Source organism: Sebastes fasciatus, chromosome 13 (genome assembly GCF_043250625.1).
Source record: "Sebastes fasciatus isolate fSebFas1 chromosome 13, fSebFas1.pri, whole genome shotgun sequence".
Classification (NCBI taxonomy): Eukaryota; Metazoa; Chordata; class Actinopteri; order Perciformes; family Sebastidae; genus Sebastes; species Sebastes fasciatus.
Window position 1 is genome coordinate 14,954,547 of NC_133807.1, and position 22,199 is coordinate 14,976,745.

Genomic DNA, 22,199 nt, shown 5'->3' on the forward strand with positions numbered 1-22,199 from the left:
AAATGATTTTAGAATATTTAAAAAAAAAAAAAAAAAAAGATTTGAGATAGTTAAAAACACATCCTTTGCATGCAACGGATCTGGTACACACAAACATATATTTTAGTCATTGATGCAGTAAAGCACAATGATAAATAACATGCAAAGCAACCAATGAGTAAAAGCACTGCTCTGATATACAGTTAAAAGTAAAAATCATCACACCAAATACTTTTGGTGACCTTTAGCTAAATGTTCACAGATAAAAGAGGACTAATTGAGTGCCTAACATTTAATGGTGTTCACATCTTAAGTAAGCATCAAGAAACAGGTAACTTTAGGGGACATGAAGGTTTGACTGGGCAAGAAAAGGTAGATCACAACAGCAGGAGGGAGGGAGCGCTCCCACTTACCCCTCAACCCAAGGAGCTGTCCCCGGTGAAGGACCACCGCTACAGGATGAGGAGGAGGAGGGGGGAGGAGAGCAGAGGAAAAAAGAGGACAGTAACAGTAACAGTTATGACCAAGGCTGTCTGTGAAAGAGGGGAAACCTCTGATGGAAGACTGGGGAACAGAAGGTGGAAAGAAAGACGAGGGAGTTCATGGGGCGAAGAGGGAGTGCGGTAAAGAAGAACACAGATAAACCGCACTACAGTAGGTGAGGAAAACGACCTTCTGTTTCGATTTTTTTGGTCAGTTCAGGCTACCTAATGATAACGTTTGATTATGAAGCCGCTGTTTGTCATGTACAGCCCATTAGCTGAATTTCAGATCATCTAAAAAAAAAATCCAAATAGTTGAAAATTTGAGCAGTCGTGGCCTATTTGTCTCGAACTAAGGAATCCAAGAAAAAAGTCCTTCTACACATCATGGTTTAGGGCAGGGGTCAGCAACCTTTATTATCAAAAGAGCCATTTTAGGCAAAAATCAAAAATAAAATCTGTCTGGAGCCGCAAAACATTTGATCATTGGGATGAAGGTAACACAGTTTATAGTCTAAGTATATAGTATATAAGTATAATGCAGTAAGGGCCAAAGAGCAAATGTACTACGGAGTATTAGGGCATCATTGAGGGAAAAAACATCTGAGATTTACAGAATAAAGTCGTAATATTACGAGAACAAACTCATAATTTTAAAAGAAAAAAAGAAAATAACACGTAAAATTACTACTTTATAATGTGACTTTATTCTCGAAATCTCAGTTGGGTTTTTTTCCCTCAATGTGGCCCTAATACTCCATCGTACCGTTGTACCATAGACCTACAACAAGGATAAATAAAAATGAAAATGTAAACAAAAAAGTAATTCATTTCCATTTTTATAAAATCCACAGGAAGCCACTTGAGAGGGGCTGAAGATCCGCAGGTTGCAGACCCCTGGTTTAGGGGCTCTAAAGGGATAGTTTGGAATTTGGGTTGTATGAGGTGCTTATCCATAGTCATTGTATTACCTACAGTAGATGACGGTCGGCACGCCCCCAGTTTGGAGAAACGGACAGGAGTACCGACACAGAAGCAAAGCAATGTACTGCTGTGGACAGGACCAGCAGCAACACGTATTTTAGCCACCTAAAGGGAAAGGCCCACCTAAAGAAATCTAAATCAGTTTAAGTGTACGCTATATTTAGATTATTTTTGCTTCAGTTCCTCGTCAGAAAGAGCTTTAGGTGAACCTTTCTTTTAGGTGGCTAAAATATGTTTTGCTGCTGGCCCCGTCCACAGCTGTACATTATTGCTTCCGTGCGGTAACTCGTAACTTTGCTGTGTAGGTAACACACCGACTATGGATAAGTACCTCATACAACCCCACTTTAAAACACCCAAACTATCCCTTTAAGACAAGATGTAAAATGACCACATGGTGGTGCTGCTGGATTCAGATCTACACCAAAATCTCCCAACAACTCTAGATATTCTGCCTAGTAACCAGTATCCAGACAGACAAACAAATCTTACCACAAAATAACCTCCTTAGCAGAGGTAACGAACATCGTCTCAAGAGGATTGTAAGAAGATTTTGATGAGAATTAGACTCATCAAAGAACACATGTTGTACGTCATTTATTGTAAACTGTATAAATGAATCTCAGACTCACTCTCTGTCAGTGGGATGGAGATGATCACGCCGTTTCCAGTTCCTACCCAGAGACGGTTTCCACCAATCAGAAGAGCTGTGATTCGCACAAAAGAAAAGCCCAGCTTGCCAGTACCTGTGAATTACAACCAGGGAATATAACAGGCAACAAACACAAGCATCATTCACATTTAGCAGTAAAGTGTCCATGGATTCTCTCTAAAACAAGCCAACAATCTCTCACCCAGCATCTTGCTGACGTATGGCTCGATGTCCACATCCTGGAGGTGCTGATGTGTGTGCGCATGGTAGAGACGCAGGGTCGAGTCTAGCCGGATCGACACCCAAACACCGTCACCGATCCACGCAAGCTGTCGCACCTGACTCTCCCTGCGAGGGTGGGCGTCGAAGGACTTCTACAGAGCGGTGAAAGAATCGAGGTGGAGTAAATCTACTTGTTATTACAGTTTTATGTTATTGTTGGACTCATTTTTCAGCAGGATGATGCAACGGCAGATTCATAGCTCACCTCGATCTGCATGCTCTTGGGCTGGATGACGTGGATCTTGTTCTTGTAGCCGCACCAAACCTTATCATGTACTACAGCCATGCAGCGGATGGAGTGATGAGGCCGACCGAGGTCCATTAGGTGGTAATTGGACAAATCCCACTGGCCATCTGTTGACAAATCCACACACAAAGTTACAACTAATACAACTAATACAAGACTTGTGCTCTGCTAAAACAAATTAAAATCCCAAATACCCTCTGATCTATGGAATATGGCGAGGGTCCCGTCAGCGAGGGCAACCAGCACACGACCTTTCACGTGTCTGCAATTAGAGAGGAGACGGAGACTGCTGCGGTGACAGAAATTCATACAGATCGAACTACAGAGTTTAAAACCGTCAGCATCACTTACACCAGACTGAGCACAGAGTCTTTGAGTTTGATGGAGTGGAGGCACTTCTTCCAGTTTCCAACGGCTGAGTGGACGTAGAGCCTTGAGGGAGAACAGAGGCAAGATACTCCAGAGCAAAACCAAACTGCATATAGAGTTCAAAAGAAGCATGTCATGACATTTACATGTGCGTCTTGGATGGAAGATACATGGTCTTTTGGGGAAAGACCCAAAAAGAATCTCTCTATCCAGCGTGTGACTGATCTTTTCTTGCAAAAGTAAAGCAGTAATAATAAAACTATAAGCTGAAGGGTTAAGAAATGATTGTAATATGTGTTTTTAGATACTGTGCGGCTTCAGCAGAAGTTGCCAGCACTTCTGCTGAACGACTTACCAGCCGTTCTGGGCCCCTAGCCACATAGTGGGGGCCACGCTGGTGTAGGTCTTGGTGTCTTCACCTCCGTCCTCCGACTCTGGAAGCTGAGAAGTTTCCTCTTTGGATTGACCTGCGCTCCTGTGTGGACACACAACAGACACACTTAGGTTTTCCAATTATTTCCCGTAGTCGTGTGGATCTAATGTACTAAAAGTTGTCAGTTATCAAATGTAGTGATGCACTGATCTGACTTTTTTTCAGTCCCGATACGGATACCTGGGTTTTGGGTATCGGCCGATACAGGGTATTGATCTGATATCAGTGTTTAATTAATAAGCCGTATGCCTCACTGTGTGGGAGTGACTGGGATCATTTTATGTGTAAGGAAACATCAGGCCTGACTTAAACATTGTTTTCCTAACTTTGTAAAACAAAATGTAACAAATAAATACATAGATATAAATTTCTGAGTTCGTATTTATATAAAAAAAATTATAATAATAATAAATAGTACACCAGCAACTTGGTAAAAATCTTCAAAACTATCAGAAATTAAAATTCATATGAAAACGTTTTTTAATGCAGCAACAAATTGGTCAAATTATCTATAATATATATAGTATATAAACATAGAATTTAATTGAATAGATCGGCCCCAGTCTCACCGATATCCAATCCAGTATCGGTGCATCCCTAACCAAATGTACACAAACATTTATTCATGACAATCCTGATGGTCTTTATATGGACGGACTTTGGCCTCCTACCTGTCAGAGGCGTCTGATAGACGAGGCTGGGGGTCGGTGAAGACGTGCTCAGTAAATGGTCCTGGAGGTCCAGATCTCAGCTCTGCTTGGCTGGCCGTTGACTCGGGAACCTCTGTGGCCTCCATGGCCTCCTCGGCCGACTGGGCAGTGTGAATCTTCCCATTCATGGGGGGAGCGGTGGGGGCTGAAGAACGACATTAAAATAAATAAACAAACTGGTCGGCTTGACACCTTTCCGTAATGATAAGGAAAAAGATGCAGGAGCATTAAAAGGATGAGCCCACCTTGTCCTTTGTCCATTATGGGCGTGTCAGTGCGTGAGGAGCAGTTGCTACGGGCGACGCTGCAGTTGGTGGCACAGCCGACGAGAGTGATACCAGCCAACATGCCCTCCACGCTGCCAGCATCCTCGCCACCAGCGCCTGCTCCACCGTCACCTGGATCCAACACGATCTCTCCTGCTGGATAGTCGCTCTCGCTGGCAGCTGGATACAAACACAAACATATTAACACGTCTTACTAAAAGGTCACACCCTTCAACATAAAAGATGTATGAAAATGCAAATATGACGGTTTAACAAAAACTCTCCCTCTCACCTGGCACACTGGAGATGCAGAGCACGTGGGCGTTGCAGACGTTGAACTGGTCGACCAGCGAGCCCGGCTGGTTGGCATCGATGATGACCACCTTGCTGGCAGAGTGGGTGCTGGTGAGGATCCACACTCGACTGCTCATGGTGTCTGTTTCCTGGAGTTCCTTCGACTGGGCGAGTGGAGGAGGGAGAGAGGAGACGACAGGGTTTTAACACAAGGACGACTAACTGAGAAAAGGACGGATGTGGTTCATATAATCATCATTGTGTTTTGAACTACCCTCTAGTAGTAATATAACCAATAAATGTCCTAAAATGGGTTTCTACCTTCCTCTTCTCTGGGGAGCTGTGGCTGCTCTTCTTGCCACCTCCGTTCTCCTCAGCATGCAGGGGGTCGCTGCCGCCTAACAGTGCTTTGGCTGGTACCACCTCCGGGCTGCTGGCCTTCCATCCTGTCAGGTCCACGCCAGCTGCACACCACAACTACAAACACACAGACACAAAATATGTAATATGTAAATGTTCAGAGATTGAAGTGCCCTCTTAAGCACATAAATCATTTTGCACAACATTCAAGTGAACTAACAAGTAAAACACTTTTTTGAGTAGAGCAACAGTAGAGCAACAGTGGACATGTCGTCCCCTGAACGCCTCACCTTTCTGTTGGGGTCCTTCTCTACCAGAGGACGACAGTACACCGGGACGGGCACATTCTTCATGCGGTTGTCCTCTTTCTCGTTAGTGATCTAAAAGCAGGAGGTGATAACAAGCAGAGTGGTGAATTATTGTCTGGTTCCAACAAAATATCTCCAATGTTACTGGCCACTAATGATAATAATATATCTATATCTATATATATATATATATAATAAATCATTCAGTGTTTGTGTATGCACTTTATACATGTACAGAAGAGTTTTCCAGTTCAGAAATGTGTCACGCCACTTACTCAAACCGTAACACCTCTGTAGGGAATGGTGTCAGAGGACATATTGGTATGTCTGCCTCTTCTATAAAGGATTTATCTCTGCTGATTGCTACACTACATATCGGTGCTTTTAGAAAGAATCCACAATTTGATTGTGGCACCAAAATGTGATCTTTATATCTATATTTTTCTGCTATTAAACTCCATTGTAGCTGCACTGGAATTTCCTGATGGGAAGGCATATTGTCGCCAGAAAGAAGAAAAATACATGACCAAACAATGCAGCAGAAATGTGTTAATTTATATTGTCTGTTAAAACCACTATGTGTATGTTTTTACAATTCCTTACTTTGGCGCCATCTGGTGGTGAACAGTTGGTTGAAAGCAACACAGACTACAACAATTTTCACTGAAAGTGTCTATTTTTTCCACATATGATATTACTTAGTAACTTTATTTATTTTAAAGTGGATTTTTCCTTTAAGGAAGAACACTAAGAGCAAAGCAGGAGTAAGTAAGTGATGACAACATCAATGTGTTAAGTGAGGCAGGTTGACACAGACAGAGGTTAAAGGTTAAAAGGTTGCAACATTTGCAGTAGGAGAGAAAATTAAAAAGATGGTGTTGATCAGAGAGATGCAGTCATAAGGTTTGTGTTTGTGTACTCTGTGTGTGTCTGTGTGTGTGTGTGTGTGTGTGTGTGAGTCATATCATGCCTCCAAAATTATAAATGTCCCTTGATTTTCTTGCATTTCATAGTAAAGTTCTCAGATAATTTTTTTTAAATGCTCATTTTGTTAAAGATGTTCACATGGAACTGACTGTGTCTCAGTTTGTAAAGTAAAAAAAAAATGCTGTCTTGATTATCTGGATATGTATTCAGGAAGGTTAAAGGGAAGGGAAGCCGTAAAGGCGCATGCCGGCGCTCTGTCGGTCTCACTTGCCTGCGGTCTCTTCAGCGGGCTGTCCTGAGCGCTGTCCGTCGGAACACCAGGCTGTGGGAGACCAGAGTTAGAGCCACCTGCCTACCAACACACTGCCCATCGGCCTTCAAGCTGCACAGGGTCTATTGACCAATTTAATGTACACTTCCATGCTATTAATTAAATCATTTCTTTGAGCTTTCTACTATTCTTACAGGTGTAAAAGAATTATTTTCTTATTGTCAATAAATCCCATAAAAAGACCAGAACCAACAATGAACTGATCAACATCATTTACAATTTCTATGGGCTCAAACGAGAGACAACATGAGTTTGAGCTTGGGGAAATTATGTTCGAATGTTGAAAAAGTCAGCATGAGAAATTCAAGTTGATAAAAATGTGAAAAACATTTTTGTCTCTGCTTTCTAGTGTAAAAGCAGATCCAAAATGTATGCTTCTAACTTAAATGTGTGTTTGCATGTGTAACTTCAGTGTCACACTCTGTGTGGGAGATTTGAGTACTGAGTTTCACACACTGTTATTTCTTAATTTAAAGGAACAGTGTTCAACATTTCGGGGATCTATTAGCAGAAATGGAATATAATATTCATAACTATGTTTTCGTTAGTGTATAATCACCCGAAACTAAGAAACGTTGTGTTTTCATTAGCTTAGAATGAGCCCTTCATATCTACATAGGGAGCGGGTCCTCTTCATGGAGTCCGCCATGTTGCTCCGCCATGTTTCTACAGTAGCCCAGAATGGACAAACCAAACACTGGCTCTAGAGAGAGACTTTCACGTCTTTACGTTACCTGAAGGCCACCGTCGTTCTCCGACATGTTTGTGAAACTGCAGGAACGTGAGCCGCAGAGTGCAAAACCGTGATATCGCCAGCCGCCGTCTGACTTCCGTTACTCCTAAAGTAGTGTTATTACGGTAAGGATGCTCGCGAGGCGAACGGCGTTACCGTGGTTTTGCACTCAAGGCTCACGTTACCGTCTTGGAAAGGGAGGAGTGAGCGGAGGGGTACTCAGTTGGTTGCAATCTGCAACCACACCACTAGATGCTACTACTGTAAATCCTACACACTGTACCTTTAAATTGAAATGCTTTTGTGTGACCTTCCTGTTCCAAATAAACTTCCTCATGCAGAGTGTGTCACAAGTTTACAAAAGGTTATATGCAGCCAAATTATTTCTGAACATCATTTCACCAGACAAACATCTGTGAGGTTATTCTCATACAAACTGAGTGATGTTTTTGTTGTGTAGGTGGAGGCCCAGAGGGGTGTCTGACCATGTAGTATGGGGTTGTGTGTGTGTGTACCTGTTTGAAGCGAGATGGCACGCTCCAGCCACAGGCTTGCATGATGCCGTCATCGCGGCGCATGTGCTCGCGGACCTGCCGGTACTGTTCACGCCGCTGCTCTCGGCGGGCCAACAGTGCCGAGTCACTGAGGAGAGATGCAACACCATTACTGGCCAGTCTGGAAGCGACGGGGAAGGCGGGAAAAGAAGAAGAGAGAGAAAAAAGCGAAGCGTTAGCAGCCTGGCCAGCCAGCAGCAAGAGAAGAAGAGGAAGAAAATATAGCAACAGCAGTTAAACAAGGCTTTTTTCTAGCTCAAGCCAAGCAATGTGTTTTATCACAGTATACTGAAAATTATGAAAAGATTTTAAATATGTTTAGTATTTGTGTCCATGTGTGTCTGCATGTGAGTGATGTATCTGTGGCCTGATGTATTTGAGGTTAAAGAGAGGTTAAACGCGAAGACAACTTGAGAATGAAACAATGTCATTCAGTCTTGCTTTATGCTCAAAATAGGAAGGTATAAGAGATTTAATCATGTTGGAGGTCACGTTCATCATCATCCAAAGCTAAAAAGTTCAATATGCAACTTAAAAAGGGACTTTATCTCTATCTTACCAAATCATCTCTTTAACAACAATTTTGCAAAAAGCCAATATTCAGAATATTTCCGAGATGTGACGAGATGTGTCTGAATGGAATGTGAAAGCATTTACAACCAATCCCAAAGGGAGAACTGTGTCTCAATTTAAACACACGTCACATCTCTATCAATGTTGAATACTGAAGAACGTGCTGGAAGCTTTCTTCTCTCCGAGCTGCCACAAAGCAAGCAAGCGACCAGGCGTTCAGACCAAAGCAGAGTAGGAAGCAGAGAAGGATAGAGGTTTAGTGAGAAGTGAAGATAGGTTTAGTGACGGTATGTAGCTGGTTTGCTGCTCACTCTTCGGGGAAGAACTCCAGTGTGCGGTTGGAGGTGGAGATCTGACACATGGTGTGGCTGCGGCGCTGAGAGAAACCAGCCGGCGAGGGCGACTTGTAGTGGATGTTGACGCTGTAGTACGGCCGCTTGATGGGTGGAGGGCTGGACGATGTGCTGAAGAGGCGCGAAAAGCTGTTGGATGGAGGGAGAAGGAGATGTTTGACGTTTGACCAAATCATTTAGGGTATTTCTAACTGTAAATATTATTAAATAAAAGCAGAATCTCACAACTGCCAGATGGTGGACTTCTTTTTCTCTGTGATTTGAGGACTCTCCCTGGACGCCCTGAGAGGAAACAGAGGTGTGAGTCAAAGGAAAAGAAACAAGGAGACTAAAATGATATTTGAAATAAATGTGTGGCTCAATGCAACATTAAATGTCTACAATTTTGGAAAAAAAGATACTTATTCTGTAAGATCAATAGTATAAAGACAAAATTCAGCTAAATTCTTGCAGCTTGATTTAGACCGTAGTAAACATTTTAATATGTTGAGTTTAAACTTCCTGCGGTCATTCAAGTTCTTCATCTCTAGTTTAACGCTTCCTCTCATCTACCTGATCATCTCCGTCCACCGTACGGCTTCCTGCAGCTCCATCAGTCTCTCTTTGTACTGATTCCTCTCCATCAGCACGCGGGCCATCTCCACCCGGGTGAACCGCCGCCGCTGCGTCATTGTCATGTCTCCGTCCTGCATGGGTGATGAAAACTGGCCACACAAGTGCACAGTATCATTTATTAATTTAACAAGGTCTGAAAACACAGATTTACAAGCAGAGATATACAGTATACTGACGGTAGTTATGTCATATTTTAATGTGTTCAAAGTCTTTTTCCACATCTACCAAAAATATGTAGTTCTAAGTTTTTTTTCCAGAGTGTGAGATTCTCATTCTCAAGAAAATAACACTGATATCTCCATGCACACTAATTCAATGTGTAGGACGAGTAATGCAGAGACAGTTTTACTCACATCGTCGCCTCCTTCATCCTTGGAGTCCCGAGACGCACCGAGAGCCTCTGCTCTTAACCTGCAGCCCAAAAAAACAGCGTTACACAAACGTTATTTATGAGCTTCTGGACATGAAGGGAACGAGTCCACTGAGACTGGGAGTCACTGGGACTGGGAGTCACTGGGACTGGGAGTCACTGGGACTGGGAGTCACTGAGACTGGGAGTCACTGGGACTGGGAGTCACTGAGACTGGGAGTCACTGAGACTGGGAGTCACTGACACTGGGAGTCACTGAGGAACTTTTTAGTCGGAAGAATTTGGGACTCGATGGTGCTTTCACAATCCCTAGTCTGTTTGGTTAGTCTGAATCAGAGTGAAATTGATCATTTCGGTTCGTTTTCTATTTAGTCTGGTTCGGATTCACAGTGCACAAATTAAAGCTGAACCAAATAAAAAAAAAATAGTCGCTGAGGGGTGTGTACAAAGGAGTTCATTTATCTTTTTCATCTCGAGAGATACCAGTTCTAAGCAGGGAATCGCAGACTTTGATATGTTGCTGTCGAAGTATTTTTTACTTTGACTCTGCATTGATCTAGTGTGTGCAAGAATCCCTACGCCTTCAGTTTATCTGGAATCACTTTGTAAATATCACTGTATTTGTGGACTTTATTAAGCATATTCTGTATGTTCTCTTCAGCCCAGATGTCAAGCAAACATCGGACTTCTGCAGAAGTCCAGGTCAGTCCTCTCCCACTCATGTTAACCCTTTCGTTCACCTGTGTCCATCTCAACAAATGCCTTCACAGGCAGCATACGTTTCAGTTCGCTTGGAAACGGTCCAAGACCACCTATCGCAAGCGGTCTTTGACTGGTTGTTTTGGACTGCACCAGAGTACGATTACTGTGTTCAAAACTGCCCAAACAAACCACACTAGAGTTCTATTACAAAATCCTGTGTCTTGGTAAGTATTTGAAATTAGTGGGAAGTCTTACACGTAGTTTGATCCGCTCTACTTTCCATCCATCCCAAATTTACTACCATCCATTTCCTCTCTGACTTAAAACTGTCTTGTTTCATAGCCCCCAAGTGTATCTAATGAACCTTAAGATTTATTAGGTGTTGTAAAAGTGTTGTTCAGCCTGTGGAACTGTGTCCAGGTGAGTTTTACAATTTCCAACTCAGCACTTTATGGCATTAGAAGTTGGTCCCTCATCGGCTTTAACTGCCAGTAAAAGGCATCCTCTTCCAATGTCAGCAACTTCATCCATAAACACAAATGAGCTGCCACACTGAAATATGTACTTACTAATGTCAGACTGGTTTTAAAGAGTTTAAGAAGCTCATTTAAACTGCCGAGAAATATGGCTGATTAAAGAAGAAACTGAGAATGATCTGAACTGGTAAACAGCAACATTAGTGTATCCACAGAAAATAGTGAAGCTGAGGAAGTAAGGAAAAAAAGAGCATGATGACAGTGAGCTCCTTTACACAATATTATTCATCAAAGAAAAAATTCAGAGTTAAGGAGCCACAGTCAATAAACAGATTACTGAATGACCAATACAGGAAATTACAGGAGTTTGAAATAAACAAGATTCAGTCTACAACACACAGACATTTTGTCTTCTGGTTCTCATACTCAAGATGCATCATGTTTATTTAACTTGCATTTGACCTGTTTATTTTTGTCTGGAGCATCTCCAAATGTATATCTCATTACATTACCAATTTGAAGGGGCATATTGTTTTCCCCCTGAACTCATCATGTTATTTAAAAAACGTATATTCACCTCCTGAGTTCTTCTTCCAGCTCCTTGACTCTGGCGTCCACTTTGTTCTTGGACTGCCTCAGAGCCTCCAGCTCCTCCCTCAGCACCTCCTGCTCCCCCGACAGCTCGTCCACTTTGGCAATAAGGTCATTTTTCACAATGTTGAGAGCATTTCTATCAAGCAAAGAACAGGAAGAAATATATCAAAACCAGCTCTAGGAAACTACAAGGTGGGCTTTCATGTTTACACACACACAAAAACAAACATGGACAGAGAACCTTCTGAATACAGAAGCGGTGCAGATTATTAAACATCATGAACCAACCAGTTATTTAAACATATTTTTTTGGAGCATAAACAAATCTTACAGTTGACACATTTGAAGGGATGGAAGGTAGAAGGTGTATAAGGATTAAAGGACGAACACAGACACACAATCATTAATCTTACTTGGTCTCTAGGAGCTGTTTGTTCTCCGTCAGCAGGTTCTCCACCTCCTTACCCATCCCTGAAACAGTCACATTCACATCTCTGTTAATAAATCATAAGTTAATAAATCCATTGATCAGTTAAGCAAAATGTATTTGCCAGAGTTTTTGTGGCAACACTGAGCTAAGCTATGTGTCTGTTGTGGAGCAAAGGATGGAAAAACCTCCACAAAAGCCAAAAGTTTAATAATTCAGTGACATGAAAATTAATGGACAGCTTATTGATTTAAGCACTCATTAACAAGGAAGATAAATCAGGTTGAAAAGGAAGGTTTTCAGGTTAAATATTGGGAGAAACACTCATGAAACTTAAGTTATTTAAAATAAAACAGTTGACTCCTTTTCAGACAGAGACAGCTGGGAGGAGTCTGGAGCATCTTTAACTAACATTTTAACTTTCAGTAGGTTGCCAACTTGTGAGAACATGTTGGCACAGTACAACTATTACAATTCTTCCCCTAAAAATATAACATGTCATTTAATCAAAGCTTTATCCAGCTCCATGAGTGCACATACATTCAGAGTTCAGGGTTGATCCCTTAACCCCGACGGTGTTAATGTCATGCTCAACCTATTAACTTTGTTATTAAATCTTAATTATCTTAATCATTGCCAGACGTGAACTGAAAATTGTACGTGCAGGCAGCAAGCACTGTGCAACAGAAGCCAAGCACACAAACTTTAAGTGGAAATTTTGACACAGAGAAAAATTTGGACATGAGGAAAAACAAAAACAAAAAGCTTCTTATATACCAGGGAACAGTTACATAAGACTGGTGATAATTTGGGTTGTCTACAGAGTAAATGGTCCTTGGTGGACACTGGATTAGAAAACTCAAATCACTTATCAAAACATAAACCTTACAGAAAAATAGGTGCACATCTTTCTGGGTTCAACTTGTGTCTACTTAAAGCAGCTCAGACACTCTAGATAACAAACTGGCAATCGCCACCTTCTACCTAAAATTAATCTCAATTTAAATCGCATATTTCTTGGAGTTTGAAGGTGAGTAGCGCAGCCTGAAGATTTATTTTCTGATGAACATAAATATTTCTGATACATCATTTTGGCTCTCTGTGTGTTTACTACAGCTAGTGGAAAAGAAACTGGAATGAAAAAACACTTTATTGAAGCCAGCTGTTGAGCTGGTGTTCACCACAAAGCCTGTTTATCTTCATCTCACTTTTTCTGCACTGCCTCTTTACCATTAGGTTATTCTCCGGTAGCGTTTCCTTTCCGAACAAAAGGGTATTTTTATTTGAATGTTCTACAAATGAGCTGTTGTGTGTGAGCTGCAGAGGTGGCAAAATATAAAGCCACACACAAAAAAAAGCAAACACACAAAGAAGGAACCAGAAAGATGTGAAAGCTGGAGGCCAGGGAATGACATAACAAGCAAATGTGACCATGAGCGTAGGCAAGGTGCGCCTTACCGAAGAAATCATCACGGACTGGAGGCAAAAGAAGAAGAAGGGAGAGAGGAAGAGGATCAGAGAAGGTAAAGAGAAGGACAGGAATGGAAGAGAAAAGATGCTGATAAGCATTTATTAATGTGGACTTGAAGAATATTTTTGTGACCCAAAAGTTAATCAAATATCATCAGATTTATTTTAAAGTCCCAGTGAAACAGGATTTTTAAGAGCGTATTGTCTCTGTGAAATGATGTATTTCTTATTTGAACTTGAGGCTGATTCTAAACCAGTGGGATATACTGTACGTCTGGGAGAGAAGTGCATTTAAAAAAAATACAACTGGCTGAAAACTTACGGTATGCAGACTGATATAGCTTATGACAATCACTAAAGATTAAAATAATTTCACTGTGACTTTAAAGGAACAAGAAAAAACTTTTTAACTGCATGTGTATGGATATTGGGCATCTACTATAATCATGAAAATTTCCAAATTTCCAATTGCTGGACCAAGCAATACATTGATAACAACATATTAATAATTAAAGCTATAGTAATGAGCCCTTTTCTAATTTGTATACACTGGTTAATATCTGGTCTTAGATGTGGAGTTTAGAAAGTATAGAGGAGTCGAAAGAGTAAAAGAAAATATACCAACCAATGCATGCTCAGATACACACCTGAGAACTCGCCTATGGGTGTCACCGGCAGACGCACATAAAAAGGGAAAAAAAAGAAACGGTTGAGAAGTTATCAGATGGACAAGAAGACGGATCAAATCTCCTGCTCTATTTCTGCTGAATAAAAAAATCTAAACCCAAAACAACCCAGAAATGAATAGAAACAAAAATCCACCAGAATCCCCCACAGTGTACTAGCCCTAAAAAGAGACTGACAATGGACATCTAAGATAAATAATAAGCATAAACAGGAAGTGCAATGAAATGTGAGAAATATAATAAATTCAATTTTTGAAAAATAAGATCTGTTTAAACTTGCAGCCTTTGAAATGGGCTGCATTAAACATGCCCCATAAAAAAAGAGAGAGAAACAAACAATCAAAGTAGAAAACAAAGAAATAATAAAAGTAACACTGCATGAATGGGCAGCTGGGTTTGGGGGGATGCAGCCAGAGAGGGGTTGTATGGTTTATCAGGATGTGACGCAGGCATGAGCTGCTGGCATCGAGTGTATTCCAGCCTCGGCCATGCAACAAGGTAAATAGTCAGAGTCAGTGCAGCGGCATGTTCACACAGCGTCACATCACATGGAGCTCCTGCCCTGCAGTCACGCAAAGCCAAAACAAACGCTGTCTCTGTATAACACACACATGCATCCGCCTTTACTTCCCTTCCTTTGGAGCTACACTGACATCTGATCTTACTGAGCAATATCACATATTGGCATGTTAGCACATTGTAGAAGCCTCGAGCTTCGTTTTCACCAGTTCAAGGTGAGCAATGATCACCTCAGGAGGAGGTGACGGAGGACATCGCTAATCTGCAACCAGCAGAGCGATTTCATGGCAAAATTTAAACTTTACAAGCTTTAAGAAAAGTATTTTAACTAATGAACCTATCAGCAAAAGTGATGTCAGTCGAAGTCGTGTTCATACCTAGCAGCTCTGCGCCTGCATCTACATCTCCAATGATGTCCGACTTGGCGTCTTTGATCTCGTGGTAGAGAGAGTCGGTGTTGATGCCGAAGGCCTCGTTCACAATGCCCTGGGAGGGGCTGAAGCACACGTTAGATTTCATTAAACAACAGCTGTGAAACAACCCAAAAGTCTTGCTCACTGTCGATCACTTGTACTAAGGGAATTTAATGCTTGAGAAATGAAAAGTACTTAATTCAGAACTACTGCAAAATTAACATAACAGTTAAGTGAAATTATAGATTTTAAAAATTATATAAATATTACCATATATACAGATTTGTTAATGGCATTGAACTGAGTGGTAAAGTGTGATGTAAAAACAGAACCGCAATCTTCACATGATATTACCGCAAAATATTCCACATCTGGTTTTCTGAGAAATTTGAGTTAGTATGTGCGTGCTGTTATCAATTTAGACGATTTAATTGTGTATCGCGATATCGTGATACCGTATATGATTTAATCACAATACGATTCCATTGAAAGACGATAAATTATCATATTCAATTATCGCCCAGCCCTTAAATTATGACATTTTGGTCCTCAGACTTTCACCTGGTAAAATTCATACAGACAAAGCAGTACCTGTCAGTATCTACACAAATTCAGGTCAGTGAGAGTAAAACCTATTTTTATTAATTTTAATAAAAATATGATACTGGTATGGCAGTCCTACACATGTGTTACACTGTTGTTCATCAAAAGTCTGACAACTTCAGCCTCTGTGATTTTTTTTAATTTCAATTAGCTGAAAGCGGTTGAGAAACCACTGCTGGCTCTGTTTGGATGAAAACATCTAGCTTTGAGCCAAGTGACTACAAATCTGAACACAACTAAATCCTACCCTGAATTCAACAATGAATAAGTGCAGACATTGTGTTCACAGGGTGACCAGACGTCCAAAACAATTCAGGAAAGGTTACGAGCAGTTGTGCCGAATCCCAAGAATTAGTGTGTTTCCCACAGACGGGCACCGTTATGTCTGTAGCCTACATGAATTATGGCTGTTGTAGTTTTTTCTAGCCATGTACAGTAGTGCCGCTATGATGTTGTTGAATTAAAACATTTACGGAGAGAAATTAAACCATCCATGGATGACATTGGACCCACGGATCATTGCTGCCTTATGAGATCCAAACAAAGTGTTTTGCAAAGTCTGCAGGAAAGAATACTACTATTATTATTACTACTGTTTGTTGACACTGAATGTAAGGTACTGAGGGCCACGCAAGCCTGTCTCTGCAAGCAGTTTGTCAAACAATAGTAAAATGAATGGAAACCAACTGCAGCCTTCCTGAGTCAGACTTCCTTGGAGACAGCATTTGCCTTAAAAGTTACATGACGTTTACATGTTTTGTGGTATGAGCCTTTGAACCTCTTTGACTAATTTAAGAATGAATGCTGATCATTTTGAGGGCAGTAACATTTTGGAGTTACGGGACATTCACAGTCAATGTGTGCATGTACATGTAATGCAGCCACAGTGTATTTGTACCTGTTTCCTCCTCCGTACACACGGGGGTCCACACACATGTCCAGCTCAGGGGTGGAATCGATGATCTCCTGAAACTCGGACCACTCATCGCTGCTTCCCATACCTGGAAAAACACAACAGAGCTGAACGTTAGGAGACTATAAACATTTGTTACACTTTGAACCACTCCAATATTGGTTGAGAGTCATTATCTCAGACACTCCAGCTTTAAACTGAGGACGTATTTAGTGACGCCCTCTTACCGATGCTGACATTCCTGGTTTCCTGGGAAACCTGCACCTCCATATTTCGGCTGAGCCGCTTGGCACCTTTCCTGCGGTTCCCAGCCCGCATCACATCAAACTCGGTTGGCGGGAGGAAGCCCTCGTTGATGGGGGTGACGGTGGCGGAGGGGACGGAGGAGGTGGGTGTGTTGGACTTGCTTCCTGTGCTGCTGGGTGTGGCCGCCACCGAGTCGGACTCGGATCCGTCCTCCTTGGTGGTTTGAGACGATGACATGGAAGCAGGAGACAAACAGCATTAAATGAGCATCATATAGTGAAGGCAAAGATTTGATTATGGATTGCCCATTTAAATTTCCTTATTGAATTGTTTAGGGAAGTTAATAGCTCAAGTCATTTAGTTCTGAATACATTTTCAGCAAAAGACTTTAAAAATATTGGATTTTACAGTTTGTCCAGCATTTAAAAGTCACTGTCACAGTAGATATTACATATAACTAATAACACAACTTAAAATAAGGGAATCTAACTCCTAAAATGTGTCCTTTAAGCTGTGCATATGCTCTCAGCATGTTTTCACAGCAGAAGCCACAAGAAGAAAGCAACACTGTCCTCTTTTTTTCTTACCTTGGCTGTTTCTCTACCAGATAGAAAAAAAAGGACATTTAAACTTAAAGGTACTATATGTAACAATTTACATGTATTAATCGCTTTGTATTGCCATTGTGTGAACAGATTGTAATGTAACTTAAAAACTGAGACCTTCCCCGATTTTCTCGGTTGCCTATACCAGCCTGTGGACTGATTTCTATGGAAAGGACTCGGAACGTTTTTTCTTCGTAATGTTAGCTGATGAAGTAATTTGCAAATGGCAGGCTAGTTAGTATCATGGAGACTGGACATTACAGATGGTAACGATGATATATGATTGTAATATATTGTCACGTCACTGTTTTGGCTGATGCCCATGATGACCGCTCGCGCCTACGGAGTGCGAGCAACAGGATGCTGACTGCAGTTAACTTAACGACCACCGGTGTCATTAATAACAAGGACTTTCTAAAAGTTACATATAGTGCCTTTAATGTGTAAACTAAAACACAAGGATGCATGGTAGAAGCTCCATGATAACACGGTTATAAAGAAAGAAAATTATGGACCCCTGCTTGCTTGAGCCAAAATATATACCCAACCAATCTGACTTTAAAGGGCAGATTTCCAAGTGATGTGAGTAAAATTGTTTTCTCAAAAGTGACATAAGCAGGCGTGGGAGGGGAGGTGGTCCGTGTGGTTGTGGCTAGCAGGACGGGCAGCAGTAAGGCCGGCCCCTCCTCCTTCCACTCTCCAAGCTGCGGTTGTGGTCGTGGAAGAGGAGGACATGGCTGCTGTCTGTCCCACCTGATAGGCAGAAGGAAGACTGGCCGAGCTCGCTGACCTGCCAGATGTCTTTCCCGGGCATCATCCTAGCCCCCCCGAGACCCCCACGTACCATGCCCTCGCCGCTGGGGTACAGGCTCAATGAAGGCGGGCGCTCCGCTTTGCTGCTGGCAGAGGAGACACAGAAGGAAGAGGAGATGAAAGTGAGACTCATTGTTGTTTAATCAGTTTATATTTAATCAGTTTCTTTTCCAGGACTTGCAGCCGATCCTGGCATGCATCAGATGCAAGGCACAAAACAACGTTTCTGAAATACGCTCACTCTCTTGCTGAGTTAGATGAGAAGATTGTTACCACCGTCTCATATGAGATATCAATCTTCTCATCTAACTCTTGGTAAGAGTGTTAAACTGTGTGTTTTTGGACTGCGTGGAGAAAACCTGAGCACCCAGGGAAAAAAACACACACAAACATGAGGAAGTCCACATGGAAACAGCAATGCCTGCAATCAAACCCGCATCACAATATATTCAAAAATAATGTGGAAATAGAGCAAGACAGGGATAGAGACTTTACAGGGGAAAGTCAGAATGGCTGCTTTGCAAGCTCTACGATGAGAGGGCTCTGAGGGCATGCAGTCCAGTCCACCAGGCCAAACACATTCTCCTCATGAGCTTTCGTAATTTACTGGAGATACAGATGCAAGTCATTCAAACAGGGGGAGCCATCAATACAGACGACTACAGGTAGTTTGTGGAGAACTCAACACTGAGAAGATATCTAAAGATATTCAACAGGAATTGTTGAATATCAATGTATTCACAGCTACTTACATCTACTGCTGTAAAAAACTTCAGACATGCACAGCTCAGTTTTCTACCGTTTGTGAAATGTTAAAGAGGACCTATTATGCTTTTGTGCTTTTTCCCTTTCCTTTAGTGTGTTATATAGTTTTTTGTGCATGTAAAAGGTCTGCAAAGTTACAAAGTCAACGCCAAAGGGAGTTACTCTCCCCCACAGAATCACTGCTCCTGAACTGCCTGAAACACCTTGATTGAAGTCCCGCCTTTTCTTCCGTAACGTGATGATGTCACCAAGTAACACATTTGAATAATACCTGACTAGAGGCTAGTTTGGCACGCCCTAAAACCGGAGTTCAAACAGAGCGTTTCAGAAAGAGGGTTAAAAGAGATGCTGCAGCACAGCTAGTATGAGAAAAGTAAAGTATTTTTTGAACATTAAAACATGTAAATATATTCTAGTAGAAACCCAAAATACAAATATGAAGCTGAAAATGAGCGTAATAGGTCCTCTTTAAAATAAAATCTTGTGCATTCCACATAAAAAAAATACAAGAGCTGCAGAAGATAACTATTTCTTCTTTGCTTAATATCAATGCATATCCAAATAACTGCTTCCTCTTTGCATAATACTATTGTTTCACTTTTGGAAGAGACATAAGACAAGCAGAGCAGGCAGACAGACACACGGACAGACTGACTGGCAACTCATGAGGGAGAAAGAGAAGAAAACTGGACAATATGGATTGCATTGCTTTACATGACCTCTGAACCATTCCTTATTTCATTATCTGTTATTAGAATGTAGCATTATTGATACATTCACTGTAATCAATCGTTGTCACAAGCATCAATAACTAATAAAGCAAACGCATAAAGGAATACTTCTTTACACGAGGTGTTGAGGCAAAAATATGAGGAGGGGCATCAGCAAATCTGAAGTCAAAATTGAAGTCAAAAGCAGGTCGGTTTAGACGGCGGAGCTGAGGGAAGAGGTGTGAGGTTCAGCTGTGGGACCATGTTGGATTTACCTTTTCCTCCATGTGTGGCGTTGACTGCAAACAGCAGCAACAGAGAGCAAGCCAGCAAGACAGACAGACAGACAGACAGTGATTAGAGAAAGACAGGAACATGCAATGACACATGAAACCACACACACACACACACACTCTTTCAGCTTTACAAGTTGACTCTTTTTACAATTCTGCACTTCTTGAAGATCTTATTCTTGTTAACTGCACCAGATAATCAGCAGTTTATTAAGAAGTAATGACGGTTCTAAGTCTAATCAGTGTTTCTAATGTAACCATCATGACAACTATCCTACAAAAAAAATCCCATCATGAGCAAACACTGTCCTCATTCAGCGCTCTGTTTCTAACAGTTGATGGTTATTTGTAGGATTAGGAGCCTTAGACGGTGCATCTGAAGAGATATTTAAGATACTGTGTGTGTGTGTGTACAGTGAACGTGACTAATCTGCGGTTCAGCTACAGAAGCTGCACCAGATGTCCCGCTCCTCGTCTTGCTTCGTGCTTAATATATAATAAATATTCAGGACTCATAGGTTGGCCAACTGCTGAACACTACAAGCTGGAAAATAAACTCCAAACTTTTTTTTCCTAATCATTTCCCACAGGGCTCATAATGGCTGCCCGGTTTCCTCTCCTCTCTGTCAATGGGTAAAAAGTAGCAGCTGTTCATCACGGCACCCGACAAACACAATGAGCATGTTGAAACATGAAAAGCCTAAAATACATTCAGGACAAAAGATGAAACATCAGCAACAAGATGATGGGTGAAAGTTAGAATTCAAATCCACACAAAGATATATACGCACAACCTTTACACATACACACACGTTAAAGCAACTCACGTTCGTCCACAGCCGGGGGCTTCTGATTGGCTGCCTGCCTGCTGCATTTTGGACCGCTCTATGTGCTCGACGTACGTCTGGATCATCTGTGATGCACGATGTAAAGAAAAAGAAAAGAGGGAGAGAAAAATGATATGTTTAAGGATGAGAAATCACAAGAGATACCCCTGGAATGGTGAGTAAAGGAGTTTTAATGATTAAAAGGATTTAATGATTTAATTACAAGATCTATTATTTACTAAATGTTGGATAACTCAAAAATATTTTGTGTAGAGCTGCGACGGTTAATTGATTAGTTATCAACTATTAAATTAATCGCCAACTATTTTTAGTGATTTTTTAAGAAAGAAAAGTCAAAGTTCTCTGATTGCAGCTTCTTAAATGTGAATATTTTCTGGTTTCTTTACTCCTCTATGACAGTAAACTGAATATCTTAGTTATTCATTAGTTAACAGGCATGTATGTTTGGTGGATTTTGGAGATATAACAATGGAAATGTAAGTAATTCTGCTAGAAATGAAAGAAAAGTTGTTGGGTTGAGTGTTTGCTCGTACCTCAGTGTGGCGCTGGTGCAGAGCGTTGTACTCTTTCTTCATGTCTGATTCTCGCTCCTCCAACCGAGTGACTGAGAGACAAGAGAGAGAGAGAGAAAACAGTTTAACAGCAAGAAAACACCAGGAGGAACTCTGATAGTTGAAGAAAAGAGACAACCATAATGTATTTTTTTAAATTAATGTTCAATCTTGCTTGCTAGTATTTAAGATATTTAGCTATTTGGGTGTAAACTCCTGGTGTAAATCCAACAAAAACGTTATGTGCACATTTCCAAAGAAAACCAAACTAAAGAGCCAATCTAATATGTACGCTAGTATTCATTCTGACAAGTGAACAAAAGCATCATAATCTAAAAATACAACATCCTCCAACTGTGTGTCTACTTCCCTTTCCACCTTCCCATTTTAGCTTTAGTGTTACTTTTTCTTTTATTTGTCTCTCTGAAGAAAAACAGCTTGAAGCTATTAACTGAAATTCATCAAATAACTTTTATAAACTCAATCGATGTCCAGGTAATGGGACTAGGCCTAAAGGCCATGTTTTGGCTGTTTTTTGTTCAGAGTCTTGATGTCAATTCAAACGTTTTCCCGCTTATCTAAAATTATTTTTTAATGGATGTTGATTGTTTATTTTCTCCTGGTGTTGCGTGTTGGAATTAACTTGGGCCGGATCCTGATTTCAGCTCTGCCTGCTGGGATATTCGTCAAGAGCAGCCACGTGTGCTGCATGTTCAGTATATTATGGTAACACACAGACGTTT

General features: G+C 41.2%; 1 protein-coding gene across 17 annotated transcripts in view; it reads right to left on the reverse strand.

Annotated features, from left to right (window-relative positions):
• The window catches only part of mapk8ip3 (mitogen-activated protein kinase 8 interacting protein 3), a 33,790-nt gene that overhangs the window by 3,972 nt on the left and 7,619 nt on the right, over positions 1 to 22,199 (reverse strand). For 2 of the 17 annotated variants that reach the window (XM_074655723.1, XM_074655721.1), the window contains exons 3-31: positions 21,439 to 21,509; positions 20,885 to 20,970; positions 20,040 to 20,063; positions 18,267 to 18,375; positions 16,853 to 17,084; positions 16,611 to 16,713; positions 15,074 to 15,192; positions 14,139 to 14,150; positions 13,480 to 13,497; positions 12,008 to 12,065; positions 11,578 to 11,730; positions 9,806 to 9,863; positions 9,390 to 9,541; positions 9,063 to 9,119; positions 8,796 to 8,966; positions 7,873 to 8,032; positions 6,565 to 6,615; positions 5,349 to 5,438; positions 5,020 to 5,175; positions 4,697 to 4,862; positions 4,384 to 4,584; positions 4,100 to 4,283; positions 3,351 to 3,470; positions 2,978 to 3,058; positions 2,821 to 2,888; positions 2,585 to 2,733; positions 2,300 to 2,471; positions 2,078 to 2,191; positions 393 to 431 (exon numbers count right to left, since the gene is read on the reverse strand). In XM_074655723.1, coding sequence (XP_074511824.1) covers positions 393 to 431; positions 2,078 to 2,191; positions 2,300 to 2,471; positions 2,585 to 2,733; positions 2,821 to 2,888; positions 2,978 to 3,058; positions 3,351 to 3,470; positions 4,100 to 4,283; positions 4,384 to 4,584; positions 4,697 to 4,862; positions 5,020 to 5,175; positions 5,349 to 5,438; positions 6,565 to 6,615; positions 7,873 to 8,032; positions 8,796 to 8,966; positions 9,063 to 9,119; positions 9,390 to 9,541; positions 9,806 to 9,863; positions 11,578 to 11,730; positions 12,008 to 12,065; positions 13,480 to 13,497; positions 14,139 to 14,150; positions 15,074 to 15,192; positions 16,611 to 16,713; positions 16,853 to 17,084; positions 18,267 to 18,375; positions 20,040 to 20,063; positions 20,885 to 20,970; positions 21,439 to 21,509 — 3,174 coding nt within the window. The remainder of the gene's footprint in view (positions 1 to 392; positions 432 to 2,077; positions 2,192 to 2,299; positions 2,472 to 2,584; positions 2,734 to 2,820; positions 2,889 to 2,977; positions 3,059 to 3,350; positions 3,471 to 4,099; positions 4,284 to 4,383; positions 4,585 to 4,696; positions 4,863 to 5,019; positions 5,176 to 5,348; positions 5,439 to 6,564; positions 6,616 to 7,872; positions 8,033 to 8,795; positions 8,967 to 9,062; positions 9,120 to 9,389; positions 9,542 to 9,805; positions 9,864 to 11,577; positions 11,731 to 12,007; positions 12,066 to 13,479; positions 13,498 to 14,138; positions 14,151 to 15,073; positions 15,193 to 16,610; positions 16,714 to 16,852; positions 17,085 to 18,266; positions 18,376 to 20,039; positions 20,064 to 20,884; positions 20,971 to 21,438; positions 21,510 to 22,199) is intronic. The other 15 variants (XM_074655731.1, XM_074655722.1, XM_074655730.1 and 12 more) reach the window with 15 other exon arrangements.